The sequence below is a fragment of the Petromyzon marinus genome, chromosome 25 (genome assembly GCF_048934315.1).
Source record: "Petromyzon marinus isolate PM22_M1 ecotype Great Lakes invasive population chromosome 25, UKy_Petmar_22M1.pri1.0, whole genome shotgun sequence".
In the NCBI taxonomy this organism is placed as follows: domain Eukaryota; kingdom Metazoa; phylum Chordata; class Hyperoartia; order Petromyzontiformes; family Petromyzontidae; genus Petromyzon; species Petromyzon marinus.
This window is the reverse complement of record NC_133691.1, coordinates 6,102-27,978: the sequence shown is the minus strand read 5'-3', so window position 1 is coordinate 27,978 and position 21,877 is coordinate 6,102. Positions and strand designations below refer to the sequence as shown.

The following is a 21,877-nucleotide window of genomic DNA, read 5'->3' as shown; positions in this document are numbered from 1 at the left end:
AAGTAACAGCTACCAGAATTGTAAAGGACTAATTGGCATCATCACTACCAGATTTGGAAAGAACTAATTGGCATCATCACTGTACTCTGTCTTGATTTATTTAGATTATCCATGGATGGGGTAGCACATCATAATTGTTGTCTTAGCAAAACCTCGTGTTTTGCATGGAGACCAAACATGCTGGTCAAAACTTGTACATGTATTTTGAAGACCCGACAATTGATATTACATTGGTATGTTAAAGTAACACATTAGTACAAATTACATTTGTAAACTCGCTGGCTGGCACGTGACTTTTGTGCACACAGTGGAGACGTCGTGAACAAGCATCACTTTTTCCGGCTGTTCACATTTCGAGGCGCAGCAGTGCAATTTCCAGTTTTTTTCAATTTAAGGAGGTCCTTTGAACACTTGTGTATGTGTGATACAGTTTTCTGCTATTTGTTCAAGAACATGCTGTATTCAAATATTGAAACTCATTGAAGATGTTCAAACATACCTCTTTCACAGTCGCTTTCATCAGATCCGCCACTACAGTCAGCTTCTCCATCACAAACGTAGATCCACTCCAAACATTCATTGTTGCTGTTGTTGCATGCATACTGGTTTGCAGTACAGCCTTGAACAAAGTAGGAAAAAATATCCATGATAAGGTTATTTATAATATTTATTTGAAACAAAATACTATGAATCATTAATAACCGAATTCAACTCATAATGGAACTTACTGCAGTTGCTTTCATCAGTAAAATCCCCACAGTCATTGACTCCATCACACAAGGACGCTATTCCCAGGCAGCTCCCATTGCCACAACGTATTTGGTCTGAGCGGCATGCACAGTCTGGAGTTTCATCACTCTGGTCTGCACAGTCAGTCACCCCATCACAGTACAGGCTTCCACGAATGCAGTGCTTCTTATCAGCACAGCGGAATTCACTTCTGGCGCATTCTGGTGTCACACAAATAAAAGATGTAGATTGTTAATTAATTGAACAATTCTTGATTCGTTTCTACTTCCTCACGCGTGACGTAGTTTACATTCTCTTCAAGTAACAGCTACCAGAATTGTAAAGGACTAATTGGCATCATCACTACCAGATTTGGAAAGGACTAATTGGCATCATCACTGTACTCTGTCTTGATTTATTTAGATTATCCATGGATGGGGTAGCACATCATAATTCTTGTCTTAGCAAAACCTCGTGTTTTGCATGGAGACCAAACATGCTGGTCAGAACTTGTACGTGTATTTTCAAGACCCGACAATTGATATTACATTGGTATGTTAAAGTAACACATTAGTACAAATTTCCTTTGTAAACTCGCTGGCTGGCACGTGACTTTTGTGCACACAGTGGAGACGTCGTGAACAAGCATAACTTTTTCGGGCTGTTCACATTTCGAGGCGCAGCAGTGCAATTTCCAGTTTTTTTTCCAATTTAAGGAGTTCCCTTGAACACTTGTGTATGTGTGAGACAGTTTTTTCTGCTATTTGTTCAAGAACATGCTGTATTCAAATATTGAAACTCACTGAAGATGTTCAAACATACCTCTTTCACAGTCGCTTTCATCAGATCCACCACTACAGTCAGCTTCTCCATCACAAACGTAGATCCACTCCAAACATTCATTGTTGCTGTTGTTGCATGCATACTGGTTTGCAGTACAGCCTTGAACAAAATAGGAAAAAAATATCCATGATAAGGTTATTTAGAGTATTTATTTGAAAAAAAAAATAGTACGAATCATTAATAACCGAATTCAACTCATAATGGAACTTACTGCAGTTGCTTTCATCAGTAAAATCCCCACAGTCATTGACTCCATCACACAAGAACGCTATTCCCAGGCAGCTCCCATTGCCACAACGTATTTGGTCTGAGCGGCATGCACAGTCTGGAGTTTCATCACTCTGGTCTGCACAGTCAGTCACCCCATCACAGTACAGGCTTCCACGAATGCAGTGCTTCTTATCAGCACAGCGGAATTCACTTCTGGCGCATTCTGGTGTCACACAAATAAAAGATGTAGATTGTTAATTAATTGAACATTTCTTGATTTGTGCTACTTCCTCACGCGTGACGTAGTTTACATTCTCATCAAGTAACAGCTACCAGAATTGTAAAGGACTAATTGGCATCATCACTACCAGATTTGGAAAGAACTAATTGGCATCATCACTGTACTCTGTCTTGATTTATTTAGATTATCCATGGATGGGGTAGCACATCATAATTGTTGTCTTAGCAAAACCTCGTGTTTTGCATGGAGACCAAACATGCTGGTCAAAACTTGTACATGTATTTTGAAGACCCGACAATTGATATTACATTGGTATGTTAAAGTAACACATTAGTACAAATTACATTTGTAAACTCGCTGGCTGGCACGTGACTATTGTGCACACAGTGGAGACGTCGTGAACAAGCATCACTTTTTCCGGCTGTTCACATTTCGAGGCGCAGCAGTGCAATTTCCAGTTTTTTTTCAATTTAAGGAGGTCCTTTGAACACTTGTGTATGTGTGATACAGTTTTCTGCTATTTGTTCAAGAACATGCTGTATTCAAATATTGAAACTCATTGAAGATGTTCAAACATACCTCTTTCACAGTCGCTTTCATCAGATCCACCACTACAGTCAGCTTCTCCGTCACAAACGTAGATCCACTCCAAACATTCATTGTTGCTGTTGTTGCATGCATACAGGTTTGCAGGACAGCCTTCAACAAAATAGGAAAAAAATATCCATGATAAGGTTATTTAGAATATTTATTTGAAAAAAATATATACAATGAATCATTAATAACCGAATTCAATTCATAATGGAACTTACTGCAGTTGCTTTCATCAGTGAAATCCCCACAGTCATTGACTCCATCACACAAGGACGCTATTCCCAGGCAGCTTCCATTGCGACAACGTATTTGATCTTCGCGGCATGCACAGTCTGGGGTCTCATCACTCTGGTCTGCACAGTCAGTCACCCCATCACAGTACAGGCTTCCACGAATGCAGTGTTTCCTATCAGCACAGCGGAACTCACTTGTGGCGCATTCTGGTGTCACACAAAAAAAAGATGGAGATTGTTAATTCACTGAACAATTCTTGATTCGTTTCTACTTCCTCACGCGTGACGTAGTTTACATTCTTATCAATTGTAGTGGAGTAAAATATACGCATGGGTAAATTGGCCATATACAGTACATACAGACATACAAGTAGTGTGGGTCACATAAGGTCGAGCAGGTGGTGAAGTCACGGGTGGCGTAAACAAACCGAAGTAATTAAGGGAGTCATGGCACGAGGGCTGTGATTGGTCGAGAGGCTGTTAGCGTTAAGTGGCGGCGGCACGAAGTCTGGACCGTTGGACAGGTGCGAGCTGGCGGAAAAATGCCAGTGAGACACGTGGCAATTAATTAAGGCTGATTGGAAAGGGGATAAAACGCTAGGTGATTTGGACGGGGAGTTGAGTTGTTGTTGGGGAGTTGTTGGCGAGAGGTGGAGAGAGCAGCGAGAGATGCGAAGAGGAGAGCCGGCAAATGTTAGGGAAGAATAGATCGAGAGCCGAACCCAAAGGACAGTAAATAGCTATAGGGAGAGTTAGCGTTAGCAGAGGGGTAGTTACGTGAGAGATAGGTACATGGAGAGTTATAGATAGACAAGTCACTGTGTGTGAAGAGGTAGACGAGTCACTGTGTGTGAATAGATAGACAAGTCACTGTGTGTGCGGAGATAGATAAAGGCATTTGGATGATGACTCCTTGGCGACTTTTAACGGACTCCCTGCCGCTGTCAGAAAAACATTGGACGGTGCTATTGCGGCAATGAGGAAAGTCTACGAGCCGCGGTTGGTCGCCAAACATCGATTTCAACAGAGGAAACGGGAGGCTACGGAGTCCCCCCTGGCATTCCGCAGCGCCTTGCTGGCCCTTGCCCAGGTTGCGTACCCGGCGATGGACGAGGAGGGCTGGGACTCCCTGCTGCAAGAGAAGATGCTACAGCTGGCAAAGGAGCTGAAAGTCGTCTTGTCGCTCCCGGACAAGGATGATGATGACGACGTGTCGTCGTTGCTGATCGCCAGGAACATACAAGTCAACCTTGACATACAAGACGAACCAGCAGCGGCGGTGGCGCAGCCGTCGCTGACGACCCCTGCCGGGGCCACGAGCGCGGTGGCGGTGGTGGTGGTGGTGGACGAGACGCCGCCGATGGCAGCGGCGGCCGGGGTGTCGACCGGAGAACGACGGCGTCGTCCCGGGGTATATGGAGACGGCGTGCATCGGACATGCTACGAGTGCGGGCGGAGGGGTCATCTCGCCCGCGACTGCTGCAGATGGAGAGGTGGTTCTCCATGGGCGCCGAACAACTACAGCGGGCGGTTCCCCCAAGACCAAGGATCCCGGGTGAGTCGAGATGCATTCAATACAGGGCCGCCCTATCCAAATCACTCATCCGCGTCATCTCACCCGTATTCATCGGGTTCGGATAGTACGCATGGCCGGGATACGTGGGGCGCGTTAGTACATCGTGTGTTGGGGGCCGCGCCGGGATCGTCGGATGTGATGGCATGCATTCAAGGTGTTATGGTACGGGTTATTGTAGATACCGGGGCATTGGCGACTCTCATTTCGTTGCAAACTTTTCGGTCGCTGCCGACGTCGCCTGGATCGTTGGGGCCAGTGGAAGGGCCATGTGTAGCGGCAAACGGGGGTAGTTTGGGCATTATGGGCTGCGTGGTTGCGACAATTCAAATTTGGGAGGTGATGGGAAGTGTTTTGGTTTCAACGGCCTTGGCGGTACCGTGTTTGTTGGGCATGGATTTCTTGCAAAAGATGCCAATTAAGATTTCAGTGGAAAAAGGTTGTTTGGAATTACCGTCGGGGAGATGTATGAAATTTTTAGGGAAGCCTTCGAAATTTGCGGTGGCGAACGCTGTGGTGCAGGCCGTGGAGAGCCGCACCGTGCGCGTCCCGCCTGCATCGCAAATATTGGTACCGCTACGGTTAAAGAAGGAATTGCCTTGGGATGAGCTGCAGGAAAGAGTGCTGTTGACACACTCAAATGTATCGAGAATGCCCACCATGGTAGGGGCTTTGACCATAATACCAACATATTGCGATCCTTTCATTCAAATTGTAAACGCGGGGCACGAAGAGGTTGTTATTCAAGGGGGCACTACGTTGGCGCACGCAACGGGTGCGCCGGGTCCAGAAACAAAAACATGTTTTGCTACGGGACAGGATGAAATGTTGTCAAGGGAGGAGGACGATCCGGAATGGTTAAGGGATCTTTACAAACAAAACCCAGAGTTATCGCCTGTGCAACGGTCGAGTTTGCATGCGTTGCTAGTGGAATTTAAAGATGTGTTCAGTTCAGGGAAATATGACGTGGGTCGAACGACGTTGTTGCAGCATCGTATTGACATGGGAAACGCACCCCCGATCAAGTTAAATTCGCATCGTGTAGGTCCTCTTGAGAAATAATGTATTCGGCGATCTGTTGATGAAATGCTAGAGCAAGATATTATCACCCCATCGTCCAGCCCGTGGGGAGCCCCTATTGTCCTCGTTAAAAAACGTGATGGAACCATGCTATTTTGTGTTAACTATCGAAAATTGAATAAAGTTTCGGTGGCGGAAGCGTACCCGCTTCCACGAATTGATGATTCACTGGACGCCCTGTCCAGCGCCAGAATCTTTTCGACCCTCGATCTGTTGTCGGGCTTTTGCCAATTGCCCCTGGATAAGGAGTCAAGACCTAAAACGGCATTTCGGAAACCACAAGGATTGTGTCAATTTAACGTGCTCCCGATGGGACTCCACTCCGTGCCGGCGACCTTCCAGCGATTAATGGAACTCGTGTTGTCGGGCCTGCAGTGGGAGTCATGCTAGATATATCTAGATGATGTGATTGTTTTCAGTAGGAATTTCGATGAACATTTGCAACGACTGCGCGCCGTTTTTGGCAGAGTGCGGCGCGCCGGATTGAAATTTAAACCACAGAAGTCCCAATTGTTAAGAACATCGGTGAAGTATTTGGGGCATGTCGTTAGCGCGTCAGGAGTGGCCACTGAGCCGGAAAAGACGAGTTGTGTGCGAACATGGCCAGTGCCGAAAACAGCAGGGGAAGTGCGTAGCTTTGTGGGCTTTGTGTCGTATTATCGGTGGTTCGTTAAGGATTTTGCCACGATTGCTCGACCATTGCATACGCTGACCGGGAAAGGTGTGAAGTTTCAATGGGGGATTGCAGAACAAAAATCGTTCGAAGCGTTGCGGGCCGCACTGGCGGACGCACTGCCGTTGGGATACCCGGATTTTACGAAGCCATTTATACTTGACACGGATGCCTGTGATACGGGCATAGGCGCGGTTTTGTCACAAATGGTTGATGGCGTCGAGAGAGTGGTAGCATATGGCAGCCGGGTGTTATCGCTGGCGGAGCAAAAATACTGTGTGATGCGTAGGGAATTGTTGGCGATTGTCTATTTTGTTCGGCAGTACCGACCGTATCTGTACGGCAGGGAATTTTTGATCCGCACTGATCACGCGACACTACAGTACTCGCTGCGCGTGGATCAGCCGTCGGGGCAGATGGCTCGCTGGCTTGAGACCCTCCAGGAGTACTCTTTCACGATCCAGCATAGGAAAGGAACGCGCCATGTAAATGCGGACGCTTTGTCGAAGTTGCCGCGACCGGCTGAGACGTGTCGGTGTGCAAAGGGCTCGCTGCAATGTGGCCCGCCGCTGTAGGAGGTTCCGCAAACGGTCGCTGCAGCGGGTTCGGGGGTGCCAGGGATAATCCCTGGAGCAGAAATTGGATTGTTGGGGTTGTCATTGAAACAGTGGAAGCAACTGCAGGTAGAAGATTCCTCGCTGACCAGGATGAGGCTGCGTGCCTCTCGTTCAAGGGGATCGCCCATTTTTGATGTTGATGAAGGGGTTGCTTGTACGCTGGGATGTGGAAGCACAAAAATGTTGTATTGTTGTCCCGAGGGTGTTGCGGGGGAAACTGATTAACGAGATACATGAGAAATTGATGCATTTGGGGGAGAAGAAGACCACGTTGACAGTGGGGAATGAATTTTACTGGCCGGGAATGTTTAACGATGTGAAACAGCATGTAAAAGCGTGCCAGGAATGTGCACGGAGGAAAGCGCCGGCACGGCCATATCGTGTCCCATTGCAATCGATTCAAGTTTCGAGAGTGAACGAAATTGTGGCACTAGATATTTTGGGTCCGTTCCCCGTCACCCCCCGAGGGCACAAATATTTGCTTGTCGGGGTGGAATACTTAACTCGTTGGTCGATGGCATGGCTGCTAGTAGACCAGTCAGCAACGTCGATCGCTGAGGCTTTCTTGAAAGGATACGTATTAGATAAGAGGGCCCCGGAACAATTGCTTACTGACCAAGGCAGAAATTTTTCTTCGAAATTGATTAAAGATGTGTGTGACTCGCTGGGGACCAAAAAGATCCGGACGTCCCCATACCACCCACAGACTGACGGGATGGTCGAGCGGCTGCATAGGACGCTGTCGTCCATGCTTTGACACCAAGTAAACACCGCTCAAGATGATTGGGACCTGCATGTTGCAGCGACGCTGGCCACGTATAGATTGGCCCCGCATGCCTCAACGGGGTACTCGCCATTTTTTCTAATGTATGGACGGGAACCAGAAGCGCCGGCTATTGTTAAATTGGGGATTCGAAAACGGGAGAAATCTACGACGGTGCCTGCTCCGATGCAGGTGGCTTTAGACCGTCTGAGGGAAGCCCAGGAGGCTGCATTGAAAAATACGGCACGACGACAAGCCGCTAACGAAAGATTGTATGGCAGGCAGCGGCCACGAGAGCCGCGGAGTGTTGGAGATAAAGCCTGGTTGCACTGCCCCATGGTGCCGGTGGGAACGTCCCCGAAGTTTCACCGCCCCTGGCAGGGGCCCGTTGATATTGTGGAGGTTTTACGGGATCAGAGTGTGCGAATAAAATTCGGTCATCGGACATGGTTTGTTCACCCGTCGCGCCTGAAGAAATTTGTGTTACCATATGACACATCATCCCCCATCCGAGAGTGGCCTGTATTGGATGTGTCCGACGAACCTGTGGGGAGGTCACAAGTGCGCGTGTCCCAGAGATCTGCCCCCCGTGTGCCTGCAGGATCGCTCCTTTTGGGCAGGGTTGCTGACCGGACGCCGATTGAACGGCCACAGATCCGGACCAATGGCCGTCCCGACCGTGAACGACGGACGGCCCCGCCAGCGGAGTGTCGCTGGGACAGGGATGGGCGCAGGGTGGAGCCCAGGAGCGCCCCTCGTTGGCGAGACGAGCGAGGCCCTCCCTTACCGCAGGGTGTCCCGTGCAGGGGAGATGGGCCGGCAGCGGGAACCCGTTCCAGGAGGAATACAATACGTTGACTTTGGGGGGGTTTGGGAATTCTGTATAAAGGTGTTAGGTGCGTGTCATTGTGTGGTGCGTGTCGGGTGGTTGTACAAAATGGTTATGCGTTGCGAATGCGTTCTGTATATATGTTATCATCGTTCCGTCCACTTCACTCCACTACTCCAATTCGAGTATATCGTAGCCGGGGATGGCTAGGTTCTTTCATCACGGGGGGGGGGGGGGGGGGGGGGTGATGCAGTGGAGTAAAAGATATGTATGGGTAAATTGGCCATATACAGTACATACAGACATACAAGCAGTGTGGGTCACATAAGGTCGAGCAGGTGGTGGAGTCACGGGTGGCATAAACAAACCGAAGTAATTAAGGGAGTCATGGCACGAGGGCTGTGATTGGTCGAGAGGCTGTTAGCGTTAAGTGGTGGCGTCACGAAGTCTGGACCGTTGGACAGGTGCGAGCTGGCGGAAAAATGCCAGCGAGACACGTGGCAATTAATTAAGGCTGATTGGAAAGGGGATAAAACGCTAGGTGATTTGGACGGGGAGTTGAGTTGTTGTTGGGGAGTTGTTGGCGAGAGGTGGAGAGAGCAGCGAGAGATGCGAAGAGGAGAGCCGGCAAATGTTAGGGAAGAATAGATTGAGAGCCGAACCCAAAGGACAGTAAATAGCGATAGGGAGAGTTAGCATTAGCAGAGGGGTAGTTACGGGGGAGATAGGTACAGGGAGAGTTATAGATAGACAAGTCACTGCGTGTGAAGAGATAGACGAGTCACTGTGTGTGAGGAGATAGAGAGAGAACCACTGTATGTGGGAAGACAAGGAGTATGAGCAGACGGTGCTGAGGGGAATTTGAGTGTTCAAGTTGGCGGAGCGTGGAGAGGAGAAATTCTAGTGTGTGCGGAACGATGGAAATAAAAGTGACGGTGGAAGAAAGGCAGTTGTCGTCCGAGTGAATTCACGGCACTACACAAGTAACAGCTACCAGATTTGGAAATGACTAATTGGCATCATCACTGTACTCTGTCTTGATTTATTTAGATCATCCTTGGATGGGGTGGCACATCATACGTGTATTACATTCGTATGTTAAAGTCTTGGGTCTCATCGCTCTGGTCTGCATAGTCAGTCACCCCATCACAGTACAGGCTTCCACGAATGCAGTGCTTATTTTCTTGCATTCAGAAGAATAAGGTAGTTTCGTAGGTTAAATTATTGTGGTTTATTTGTTCTGTTATGTCACCTTTTTCACAGCCAGTTTCATCATAGCCATCACTGCAGTCCACGTCCCCATCACAAACGTAGATCCAATCCAGACACCGGCCAATGTTGCTGCATAAAAACTGGTTTGGTGAGCAAGCTGAGGAATGCAACAAGAATGTAAATAGCACAATTCTTTTTTTTTCAGAATTCCTCTAAAGACATGTTATAACAACAACCATCATTCCTTAGTGGCGGTGACATCACCACGGAGGCTGTACCAGACCATGTGCACGTTGAGGCCATGTCACAAACACTATTTGACACCGTGGAAATTATATTGCAATATTTGTTTTCATTAAATTGTATCCCCTTTGGTATTCAAGGACATGTGTAACCCCGTGCATGGTCATTCATGTGGAAAACCCTGATGTATTGCAGACACCACATAACTCACTGCAGTTTGTCTCATCAGAATAGTCTCCACAATCATTGACACCATCGCAGAAGCTTTTTGTTGCCAAACAGGTTCCATTGGCACAGCGCTGCTGGTTGGAGAAACACTGGCAGTTGGGCGTCTCATCGCTGTGATCGGTGCAGTCGAGGGTCCCGTCACAGTAGAATCTCTGCGGAATGCAGCCCGTGTGATCTGCACACTGGTACTGGTCTGCTGCACACACTGGAGCCACCAGCACAGTGGATACATAGTGATGGACAGATTTCACAGGCGAGGCAGAATGTTTTATGATGCTCAATTATGTTTACTTCACTATTTAAGTCTATAATATGTTTATATCACTATTTAAGTCTATAATTTGTTTACTTCACTATTTAATTTGATACTGGCACTCAATTGTTTATTATTATTTTTACGTTTTTTGTGTGCATTATTCATTGATGGGCTTTTAAATATATAAGTAAAACATACTAGTATCATAAGGTTTGTAAATAGTGAGCCCTTATACGTTGCCTCCGACGGATAATTGTCTTTTAGAAAATACATGTTTCAATTCCAAGTTTAAACTTTTGCCCCCCATGCTTGCATTAGTATTGGGGAACACTCCTCTCTGTAAGAAGCCTTGGGTCACCTGTGAAAATGTCATGGTCCCATGGCAGGCTCGATCTACTGATATAACTATTGCTGAGTTCCTATCACACACTATTTAGATAAGTAATTTTTTGTTATTTAATTCACATATCAATATAGATAGCTGTGAGCTAGTTCATCACAGGAGCAAGTGATGGCTGCAGATCAGGTAGGCAGTAAGCTCTGCTTCAAGTTTTCTGGCCAAGAGATCCATGTTGCCTCCCAGGAGAAGATGTCTAGTGACAGCCCAGCATCCGCTGGTTGAATGAATATTGCAGCGACTTTCTTATTATTTTAGGAGTATGCAACCTTTTTCGAGCATGTGCCAAATTGGGAATCATTTAGCTCCCCATGAATTGCCAAAGTTCGGGAATGTGAGATACCAGTAGCAAAGAGCTTAATTTGTCTCTATTTTTTCCAGGTCGTTAATAAACTGACTTAGGTACGTGATGAGTAGCTACAGCAAAAGTGTGAGCTATACGGAATGTGGTGTGTTGGGTGCAGAAATATTTTCCTTGTCGCTAACCCACCCAGACCTAGCTGAGGTTAAACCCTGTAGTAGCCTGCTTACAGCCAACAGCTCTCCGAGTTGTTCGCCGAGCATCCTTGTGTAGTGATGGTAGCATCACTACTGTGTACACACGTACACGTGTGACGTCAATATGCGGGGGAGCGTCACGACCACGCGGGTCTACACACACACACATGACGTCATCCCTGCTGGAGGCGGGAATGACGTCAGGGCCGGTTCTGGACTCGGGAGGCCACGAGGGTGGTGTGAGGTCGTGGCACGCTCTGTGACCCCGGCTGGACACGTGACTGGACCCCAGTGGGGGCCGGGGGCCTAGGGGGCACCTCGGGGGGCACGTGGACAGCAGGGGGGCTTCGAGAGGGTTCTCGAAGGGAGGCGTGGCCCGGGGCGGGGCCCGAGCACGCCGAGGCCCATTTAAGCAGCCTCCTCACGAGGTTTGAGGCTGCCCATATCAAGAATGAAGATGCATCGTGAAGACGCCAAGAAGAGATCCGTGTGTAGGTCCCAGCCGGAGGAATCTAGGATAGCGGTAGATGTGTAAGTCCCGCCAAGACAGGAGGCTGTACCTCCCTAGAGTATCTGAGAAGTGTGTGTTAGCTAGAGTAAGTCGGTGGTCACCACCCTATGCATAATGTAAGAGTTAACTGTTGTGTTCATTAATAAATAAGTGTTGCCTCCCAAGAAGTTGTGTGTGCACCTAATTTGAATCCACTACACTTGTACCCCTGGTGCTCACGGGCCGGTCTTCTGTTCCATTAGCCATAGGTTGTACACATCTGCTTAATTGAATGAATCGGCTGCTCATGTAACATGCAATTAGAAACCCAATATAGAGCTAAATGCCTACCAGGCACTTTCGTGGTTTAGCATATTTTAAACATATACAGAGTCAGTGATCCAACGGCTGCACTGGTTATTACTGCAGGTGAATTTACTATGAAATATGGGCCGCATGCTTCACAGTGGACATTAAATATCCCATGACGATTGCAGGAGTAAGCCATTGTGTGCTGGCGTCATGGTACAAATGATTGAAATTTGAAAAATTACCCACAAATGATTTAATTGGGATTATACATGGCAACCATTACCCCCTTTATCTTATCTTAACGTAATATATAGCACCTTAACCCTCACCCATGAGAATGAGTTAGATTTTCCTGGGTAAACTAGCATAATAATATGTTGGAGGCAATGATTATCTTACCGATATCCAAATGTGTTGTTGGAAATGACAGTATCAGCTGTATCGTGGATGGAATTTGCATTGTTTGACCTGTTTAACAAACACAGTCCACTGTTAGCAAATGGTCCTATAATTATTAAACTCCATGTCCCTGACATTTATTGGGTTAATTAAATTCAGCAGTTTAGGCAAGGCCAATGTTAGTAAATAAAGTACATTTTTAATTTTTGATTTAAAGCTTTCGTGACTGCAGTAATTCATATTCTTAGTTATATATAAGAATATACATTTTTAATATTCCACAAATTGTAAAAAGTCACTAGTTTGTTTACATTTTTATTGAAACAAACTCTGTCATGAAATACATATGATAAGCATATTGACCTTAACTTCGTAAAATGACAATCGGATCCACATTGCTTGCATTCCCCTTAAATCTACACTTGGCACTTGACAAAAACATGTCTAGGGGTGGACCCTCACATATGGTGTTCTGATATACGTCTACCATATACAGTACAGGCTTCATTATATGTAGTCCTTTGCACTGTACATTTCATAAGACTGTGAGATCCACGTGAGTGGTGATGTTCAGTGCTGATATCAAAATTAACTTCCTCACAGACGCGCTTTTGTTTACATCGGCTAATTTAGAGTGTTTCCTCTGCTTTTCCAAAGAGGAAACGAAATTCGACATATGTCGGGAATGCTTTTTTATATAGTTACTCTGATAAATCATAAGCATTCGCTTATATTTACATAAAACCTAATAGTGAAAGGCCCAATAGCAATCAGGTTAGACATCAGCTGATCCTGAAAACATCACCAGTTATGTCCTTGAAAAAAATATTTAGCTCATAGTCAGAAAACATTGATTAACCCGCAATCCAGAAGAAGAGCCACCTTTTGCACGGTGCTGCACACGAGCAATGTTCCGCAGCTCTGCCCGTCACACATATCTTACTAGTCGCTTAAAATAGCCCCCACATTCTGCAGCATGAGGTGGCTTTATCTAGATGCGGACTGATAAAAGTTCTGTACACATACAGACTCGAATGTGCGTGTACAGTCCTGGATTTTGAAATTTAGACGAATGGTACAACAAGTTCAAGCACAACATTCACTAGGTATAATTTCGGACATTTGCGTATTTTGTATATGAATACATTTTTGACAAGACAAATACAACTACTAGCGCAGCGGCAAGCCAGACTATGGAGAACATTAACTTAGGATACACATACAATGGAAATCTTCAATTGTTATATGAATTTCACCAGAAAAACATCCAGTTGTCTCACCTTGGACACTATGCAGAGATGTCAGAAGGCTCAGAAAGTGTAAATATTTCCATGCCATTCTTTCGCTATTGTTATTCAGGAAAAAACACACAGGTATAAGAAACTTGTTAAAATGTAAACATTGTATATGTGATAAATAGAAAACTTTAGGTGACTTAAATGTGTGTTGACAAAAACGTAGTTTCTACGATTTGAGAGCCCATTGCGTATTCGTTCGTTTCACAATCCGCTTGTGCTGGTGAGGGTGGCGGCGGCAGCATGTTGAGTTGGGCGGTCCAGACCTCCCTTTCCTTGGCGACGGAATCTAGCTCTTCCAGCCAAGTGACATAGTCCCGCCAGCGCATCTTGGGCTAGCCTCGGGTTTTGTCCAGTAACATGTGCCCGGTAGAGTTTTAGGGGCAATCTATCAGAGGGCAATTATATTACTTGCCTGAACCACCTCAAATGGCTCCTCTAAATCCAGTGGAGCAGCAGCTCGACTCTGAAGCTTTCCCGGATTACCGAGCTCCTCACCCAATCACGGAGCCTGACAACCCTGCAGAGAAACCTCATTTCAGCCCTATGTACCCACGATCTCATCCTTCATTACCCAAAGCTCATGACCATAGGTGAGGGTGGGAACGTAGATCGACCTGTAAACCAAGAGCTTTATTTGAGAATTCAGCCTCCGCTTTATGGAACAGTACAGTGCGAAACGACATGTCTCGGACCGTGTTCGCGAGCACAAGGCAGATCTGAAACATGGCAGGACTAATACCTCCGCCGTGGCTGACCATTGCTATAACGCTGTGGACTCTCATGATATTGTTTTTTTCCGAGACCAAGGTGCTCTGCAAACCTTCGGGCTACTATCAAAGGTTTGTTCATGAAACCATCCAGATATATAAACAGACATAACTTCAACCGAGAAGATGGATACAAATTGAGCAACCATTGGAAGGATTTTATTAACCAGGTAAAACCTTAAATGCTTTATGATTGTTCCATCATATTTGCCGGGCACTAGTCTATTTTGTCGAATTAATTGCATCCCCAGCGTTTGGCATTGCTGCTGCATTGGCATTGTTGCCTTCATTGGTACTGTTGCTGCTTTGTTGTTGCATCCTCCCCCCCCCCGCGCATCCCCAGCTCTCTCAGCCTCCCACTTCCAGCCCGCCCACTTCCCCCTGCCCAGCTTCACGTCCCTCTCCTAGCGTCCACACAACGCCCCCCTCCCCCTACCCCCCTCCCTCCCCCCTCTCTTACCTATATAACCTCTTACCACGGCATCTCTCTCCCACTTCAGCAAAAAAATATATTGCTGTGGTTTTCCCACCTGATGATGATTGCTTGTGTTGCAATCGAAACGTCGTGATTTAATTTATTTTATTTTATACCTACGTGACTTTACTGAAAGAACCAAAGGCTATGGATCCCTGCAGTCACGAAAACTTCAAATCTAGATGAGTACAGTGCCCGCAACACTTTGGACGCCGATCTCCCGCTCCCACTTACAATCACTTCCAAAAGAGGCCCCGAGGTACTTAAACTCCTCCACTAACGGAAGCTGTTCCCCCCTCATCTAGTGAGTACAATCCAACATCTCCCGGGAGTGAACCATGACCTCAGATTTGGAGGTGCTGATCCTCATCCCAGCCACTTCACACTCGGCATCAAAGCATTCCAAGTGCACGCTGGGGACCACAGACTGATGAGGCAAAGAGGATAATGTCATCTGCAAAAAGCAGCGACGCCACCTCCATGAACCCATACTGGATACTCTTCATAGCTCGGCTGCAAATTTATATCTTGTCCATGAAAATCACAAACAGGAGTGGGGACAAGACGCACCCTTGGCGGAGTCCAACACCAAAAGTGAATGACTTTGATTTAACACCAAGAATAAGGACAGCTTTCACTCCAGGAATTAAGGGACCAGATAGCACACACAAGCGGCAACGGTACATCATACTCCCGCAACACCTCCCACAAGACATTGCGGGGTATGTGGCGGGGTATTGTGGCATATGACCCCAACACGGTCATATGCCTTCTCCAAGTCTACAAAGCAGAGGTAGACTGGAGAGGCATACTTCCATGAACCATAAAATATCTGTGAGAGGGAAAAAAGCTGGTCCATTGTTCCACGACCATGATGGAATCCGCATTGTTCCTCCTGAATCTGAGGCTCGACCACCGGGCAGAGTCTTCTCTCCGGTACTCTGGCATTACCTGGGATGCTGAGGAGTGTGATCCCTCTGTAGTTGGAGCACACCCTCTAGTCCCCTTTCTTAAAAATGGGAACCACGACTCCAGTTTCCCAATCCGGAGGCAAAGTACCCGTCTTCCATGCAACATTGAAGAGGCGTGTTAACCACAACACTCCTACACTGTCCAACGCTTTCAACAACTCTGGGAGAATATCGTTCACCCCAGCAGCTTTGCGTCTACGAAGGCCCTTGACCCCTGCAGCGACTTCAGCAGCTGTGATGGATCTGACCCCCCAGCTGTTTCCAGGGCTGCCTCCTGAGAGGAGGGCATGTCCACCGGGTTGAGAAGCTCCTCTAAGTGTTCCTTCCACTTTTCAACTATCTCTTAGTTGAGTTCAATGTAACGCCACCCTTACTGAGAACAGCCTGGGCCACATACCGTTGACCCCTCCGAAGGCATCAAATGGTTTGCTAGAACATTTTTGAGGCTGCCTGGTAGTCCCTCTCTATCGCCTCTCCAAACTCCTCCCATGCCCGGGCTTTCCCTTCAGCGATTGCTACCGCTGCCGCCCTCTTGGCAAGCCGGTACCTCTCAATCGAGTCGGGAGATATTTTTCCGAGCATAGCTCGGAAAGCCTCCCTATTCAACTCGACAGGTTCCCTTACCACTGATGTTTCCCAGTGGGTCCTAGGGTTGCCGCCATGACAGGCACCAATTGACTTCAGGCCACAGCTTTTCGCAGCTGCATCGACAATCGAGGTCCTTAACATCACCCACTCGAACTCAATGTCCATGACCTCCCCTGGAGTATAGAAGTTTTCCCGGAGGTGGAAGTTGAAATATTTCTGTACTGGGTCTTCCGTCAGACGTCCCAGAAAACCCGCACTATTTGTTTGGGCCTTCCTCATCTATCTGGTCGGTGCCCCAAGCATCAGATCCAACTTACTACCAGGTGTGATCAGTTGAAAGCTCTGCCGCTGTCTTCACCAGAGTGTCCAGAACATAAATCATTGACCTTCGGCACAAGGTGCTCTGGTACCAAGTACACATATGATCATTCTTGTGTTCGAATATGGTGTTTGTTATTAAGATTCCGAGACTAGCACATAATTCCAATAACATCTCACCGTTCGGTTACAGATCAGGAGGGGCATTCCTCACAATCACGCCTCTCAAGGTATCTCTATCATTTCCTATGTGAAATTTGAAGTCGCCCAGTAAGACAATGGAGTCTGTAGGTGGCACTCTATCGAGCACTGCACCCACCGTCTCCAAGAAGGCAGAATACTCTGAACTTATTTTTGGTGCATAAGCACAGACAACAGTCAGAATTTTCCTTTATAAGACTCGAAGTCTCACTGAGGCGACCCTCTCATCCACTGGGACAAACTCCAACTCAACAGTACCCAGCCGGGGGCTTGTGAGTATCCCCGCACCCGCCCAGGGTCTCTCACCAGGGTTTACTCTGGAATAGGAGAAAGACCACCACCGATTGAGAAGTTTGGTTCCAGTGGCAATGCTGTGTGTGGAGGTGAGACCAACTATAGCTGGTCGGTACCTTTCCACCTCCTCCATCAGCTCCGGCTCCTTCCCTCCCAGTGACTTCACATTCCACGTCCCAATAGCGAGTGTCCATTGCCAAGGTCCAGTCCATCTGAGACCATCCCTCTCCCTGACATACTGGCATCGCACAGACCCCTCACCCTTCGTCCTGCGAATGGTGGGTCCACAGGACGGTGCCACGTAGCCATTTCAGCCTGGGTCTGACCGGGTAGTGTGGGTCACCCGGCTTATATATTTCTATATTAACAGAAGGTAGATAATCTAATTGAAGAGGTCACAGACGTGGCAAATAATTGCCTCTGATTTAGAATAAAGCACAAACCTCAATGTAAAACTGGATCCAGAATAAAGCTTTTCTTTACAAAATAAAAAAAACAGAACACAATACAGGACTTGAAATTCACAAATAAAAGCATACTTACTATATTTAGTTTGTTGGTTGTAGTAGAGTAGGGTCCAAACACAAATTCACGTGGCATTAACAAATAAATTTTGTCATTTTACGTAGCACCTTCAGAAAATGCTGCTCGCATGGTGAGGCACCGACTAAGTGAAGTATTTTGGTCGCACTGTATTTTGAAAACTATGAGGAAGCTCAGACAATGGCTCTTCATAACCCAGTAAACCGGTTTTCAGGTTTAAAACGGGTCCCTGCAGGGTGGGCTGGTAGGAACATTGGAATTTTGCGCAATTTTATAAGACATATCAAGTCTCTGCGCTGTCTATTGCTGATTTTACATCCAACAGCACGATATTTCACTTCGTTAAAGTATTGAAAGGGGACGGACGGACGGACACATTAATCTATTGTAGGCTGGTACACTCAGTTTACAACTTCGTTCCTACCAGTAAAACATGCTATCACTGACTGCAGTTCATGGTATGGAAATGTAGTCTCTTTGTATGCATTGCGGAATTAGGGACCAGGTCAGATATTTATACCAGCAACAATCAAGGGTGACCTTCATCAAGGTGCAAATCTATCAATACCTGCCATCCAGACCCACCAGACATGAGTTACCTGTCAGTGTTATGTATTGTACAGGCATCTTTCGTTTAACGAGCATGATTTCTATGAGCATTCGCTATAACTAGCCATTTTGAATTTAGACCATTTGTACAAACACCAAGCAAAACGATCACTTAGCGATTTGCCCAAATATTAAAGTGGGCGTGGCGTTAGCTGAAGGGGCGTTAATCGAGATTAATTGTATTAATTCTATTCTTTGGGTCTTTCGGTAAAGTTACGTAGATAGGTTCAAAGAAAATAACAACAAATTACCTTTCGAACACAACACAAGCAGTCATCATCTGGAAATAGGGGTTAGCTTCTAAAGGCAACTGTTTATAAAGGTTTGCGGCGATGGTGGGTTTTTGTTTACCGAAGTTCCTGTGCCTGACACCATTGCAATCATTGAAGATTTGGTCCAACAAGGACTGAATGCTGATGTTAGAGGGTTAGGGGTTAGGGCGAGGGGTTAGGGTTAGGGGTTAGGGTTTGGGTTAGGGTTAAGCGTTAAGGGTTAGGTGGTGTATATATTCTGTCTTGATTTTTTTTTATAAATAATAAAAATTAATTGAACATTCAAAATAGTGTAGTTTTCCTGAATTATGCTAATTTATATAATTATGCATTATGTTAATTAGAAAGGTGTAATTACATAAAGTTATGCAAGTGTGTGTAGTTATGCTAATGTATGCACTCATGATAATTAGGCTCTGCCTCGTTATTTAGGGTGTATTATCAATCGGGATAATACAATGAAGGTGTAATTGTATGAAGTTATGCAAGTGTATGTAATTATGATAATTAGGCTTTGCTGCGTTGTCTAGGGTTGTATTATCAATTAGGATAATACAATGATTCTCACTTTAACTTTTATTGATTATGCTTTGTGTGTTTATGTCAGGTCTCAATATTCAGATCTCTCCGCAGGATAGAGTTCTTATAATTAAGATTATTACGCATGAACTTAGGAAGGCACCACTCAAACTCTTGTGTTAAGCAACTTTAATCTCTAAAAAACACAACACTTTAATATGCGAACTCTTATGCGAGGGATGTCAACACAGTACTCCTGGAGATGTCATCCTCATTGATCCATACATTTAACCCTCAATTATTACGTTTGTTAAACTGGGTAACAGAACCATGGCTAATTCCTCAGAGTAAAGTGAGCATACACGGCGATAGAAAAAGTCCTTAAAAATGAATGTGACAATATTCATACGAACAGTAATAAAGAAACATGTCCCGAAAGAAAAGGTAGACCTCAATGAGTTCATTGGTAGGATTATGCAATTAACGAAATGTTTTGGAACAATAGTGTGCGAAAGTGTGCTTGCTTGTCTAACAAATGCTTATCAATTGGCTAAGGCTTCAATAAATTCGTGGGCAAGATTCTGTGATCAAAAGAAATATTTTAACAGAATAGCCTCCCTGTGAGTGTGTAGATTCGTAACATAGATATTTCTAAATGTTTAGTTTCATCATTGAATTAATTGGTACAGTTAGGCTATTAACAACACGAATGACAAAAATACTTCTAAACGACCGTATCTACGTAACTCAATGAGCAGCAATGCTTTTCTCAATCAGCTAATAGTTGACGCACCACCTTAGGTTTAGCCACCCTTTTTGAAACACAAAGAGAACTTTGGAGTAATCTTATTAGTCCCGATATGTGCATTGTGTGTGTTGGTGTATTATCTCCTTGCTCAACTCTTTGCGTTAAGCAGACGCCGAGGTGTGGCATTTCTTGTACCAAAAATGTGTTGGTTCCCTGTTTAGCGATGAGTCGTGTGTGTGTGTGGGCATGTCATACACACGGCGCTCTCGCTCTCTCTTGGCGGCAGCTGCAGGCCTCTCTGCTGTTGGATGAGCTGAGTCGGCACGACGCTTGTCTTTGAAGGTGCACGATTGTGCTCGCAGCTCCTCCGCAGATTGCCAGGGCCGGCACTCTTGCTTGGCTGCGCTGGTTGCACGCTCTCTCTCCTGCTCCATGCTCTCTGGCGATGCACGATTGCGCTCGCAGCTCGTCCGCTGGTTGCCGGTGCCGACACTCTTTCTAGGTTGCGCCGGTCACGCCCTCTCCCTTGCACCAGGCACGGTTGGTCCTTGTCGACTTGACCTTTGCAGGAGTGTGCTCAGCTTCCGAGTCCGCACGCTCGTGAGTAGTCGTTAGCCACCTCTGCTGTTCCTGTGCGATGCTCACTTGGTCGATGCTTGGCGCTTTTCCGCCATTTCTCCAGGTTGATTGCTTGTCGTTGCTCATCACTCTTTCTCTCTCTTTCTCTCTTGCTGCAGTTGCTGGTGGGAGCTGGCACTCAATGTAGAATAAAGCTTTTAGCGATGCTTCGTCTGTCAGCGCCGAACTCATACTCGGTGACACATCGCTACTCTGCAAGCCTCGCCATCCTTGGTCGATTGCGGGGCCCACCCCTGGAGCTTGCCGCAGTAAGACTGAAATGTGTGTGCTGTGTTCTTGCTTTTATCTGAAATTCTCCCACCTCGGCTCGCCTCCTCACAAGGGACCGGAGTTTCTGTGATTTTGCTCAGCCTGTGGGAGCAACTGTTTGTCTGGTGTACGTGCGAGTGTGTGTCTGTTCTCATTTATTGAAGTAACTGTTAAGTCTCATCAAGGCCTGGTTCCTGTCCCCTTCCTCAGGCTACCCCGCCATTAGTGGAAACAGATTCTCCAAATTGCCCCCAAGTGCATCCTTTCAATCCTCCAACCCTCTGCAATAATTCATCTGGAAGGAGGGGGGGGGGGTTCCCCTGTCCGGTTGCATTCCCCCCTCCTCTTCCTTCATGGTTGTCTCTCTCTTGAAGTGTGACCTCCCGTTACCATGTTTTCCATTCACTCTCTTGGGTTGTGAGTTGAGAGAAATATAAACATTATTTTCCACCCCTTATCATAGTATGTATCCCTTTTTGCGGTGTTGACTCTTTAAGCGACTCAAGGTATGTTTTGAGCAGTGTTTCCAGTATGTCCGTCGTGGTTTGTAAGACCAAGGCGGTTCGGAGGCGCTGATCCTATGGAATACATGGTCGTGTGTGATTGACGTGTTTCGTATTGTATTTCTTCTGGATGGCCCTCGGTCTAATACTTCATAATTATTATTTGGTTTATTTTAAAAATAGATTTGTGATCTATCATAGTTGTTACCACAAGTATTCCGAGGGTTGTATTAACTTGTTCTCCGTCTGTGTTGCCAGGGATCCGTGCTTCTTATTCTTAAGTTATATTTTGATATCCTGAGTTTGGAGATGTAACTAAGTTTTGACTTAAGCTTTCGTGACTGCTGGAATTCATATCCTTTGGTTCTTTCGGTAAAGTCACATAGATAGAAAGATAAATAACAAACAATATATGAGGTGTCTTCTTGGTTCTTTCGGTAAAGTCACATAGAATGAGAATAAA

The 21,877-nt window shown here is 46.2% G+C and overlaps 1 protein-coding gene across 1 annotated transcript; it reads right to left on the bottom strand.

The window, feature by feature from the left end:
- Window positions 1-785: 785 nt before the first annotated feature.
- LOC142929085 (uncharacterized) lies at window positions 786-21,132 on the bottom strand. Its single transcript, XM_076069534.1, has 9 exons — window positions 20,279-21,132; window positions 13,701-13,765; window positions 12,421-12,489; window positions 10,052-10,273; window positions 9,638-9,754; window positions 2,836-3,057; window positions 2,603-2,722; window positions 1,935-2,005; window positions 786-863 (listed from the first exon to the last, which is right to left on the bottom strand). The coding sequence occupies exons 1-9, from the start codon at window positions 20,455-20,457 to the stop codon at window positions 786-788; spliced, it is 1,143 nt and encodes a 380-aa protein (XP_075925649.1). The 5' UTR covers window positions 20,458-21,132.
- Between the last annotated feature and the right edge of the window lie 745 nt (window positions 21,133-21,877).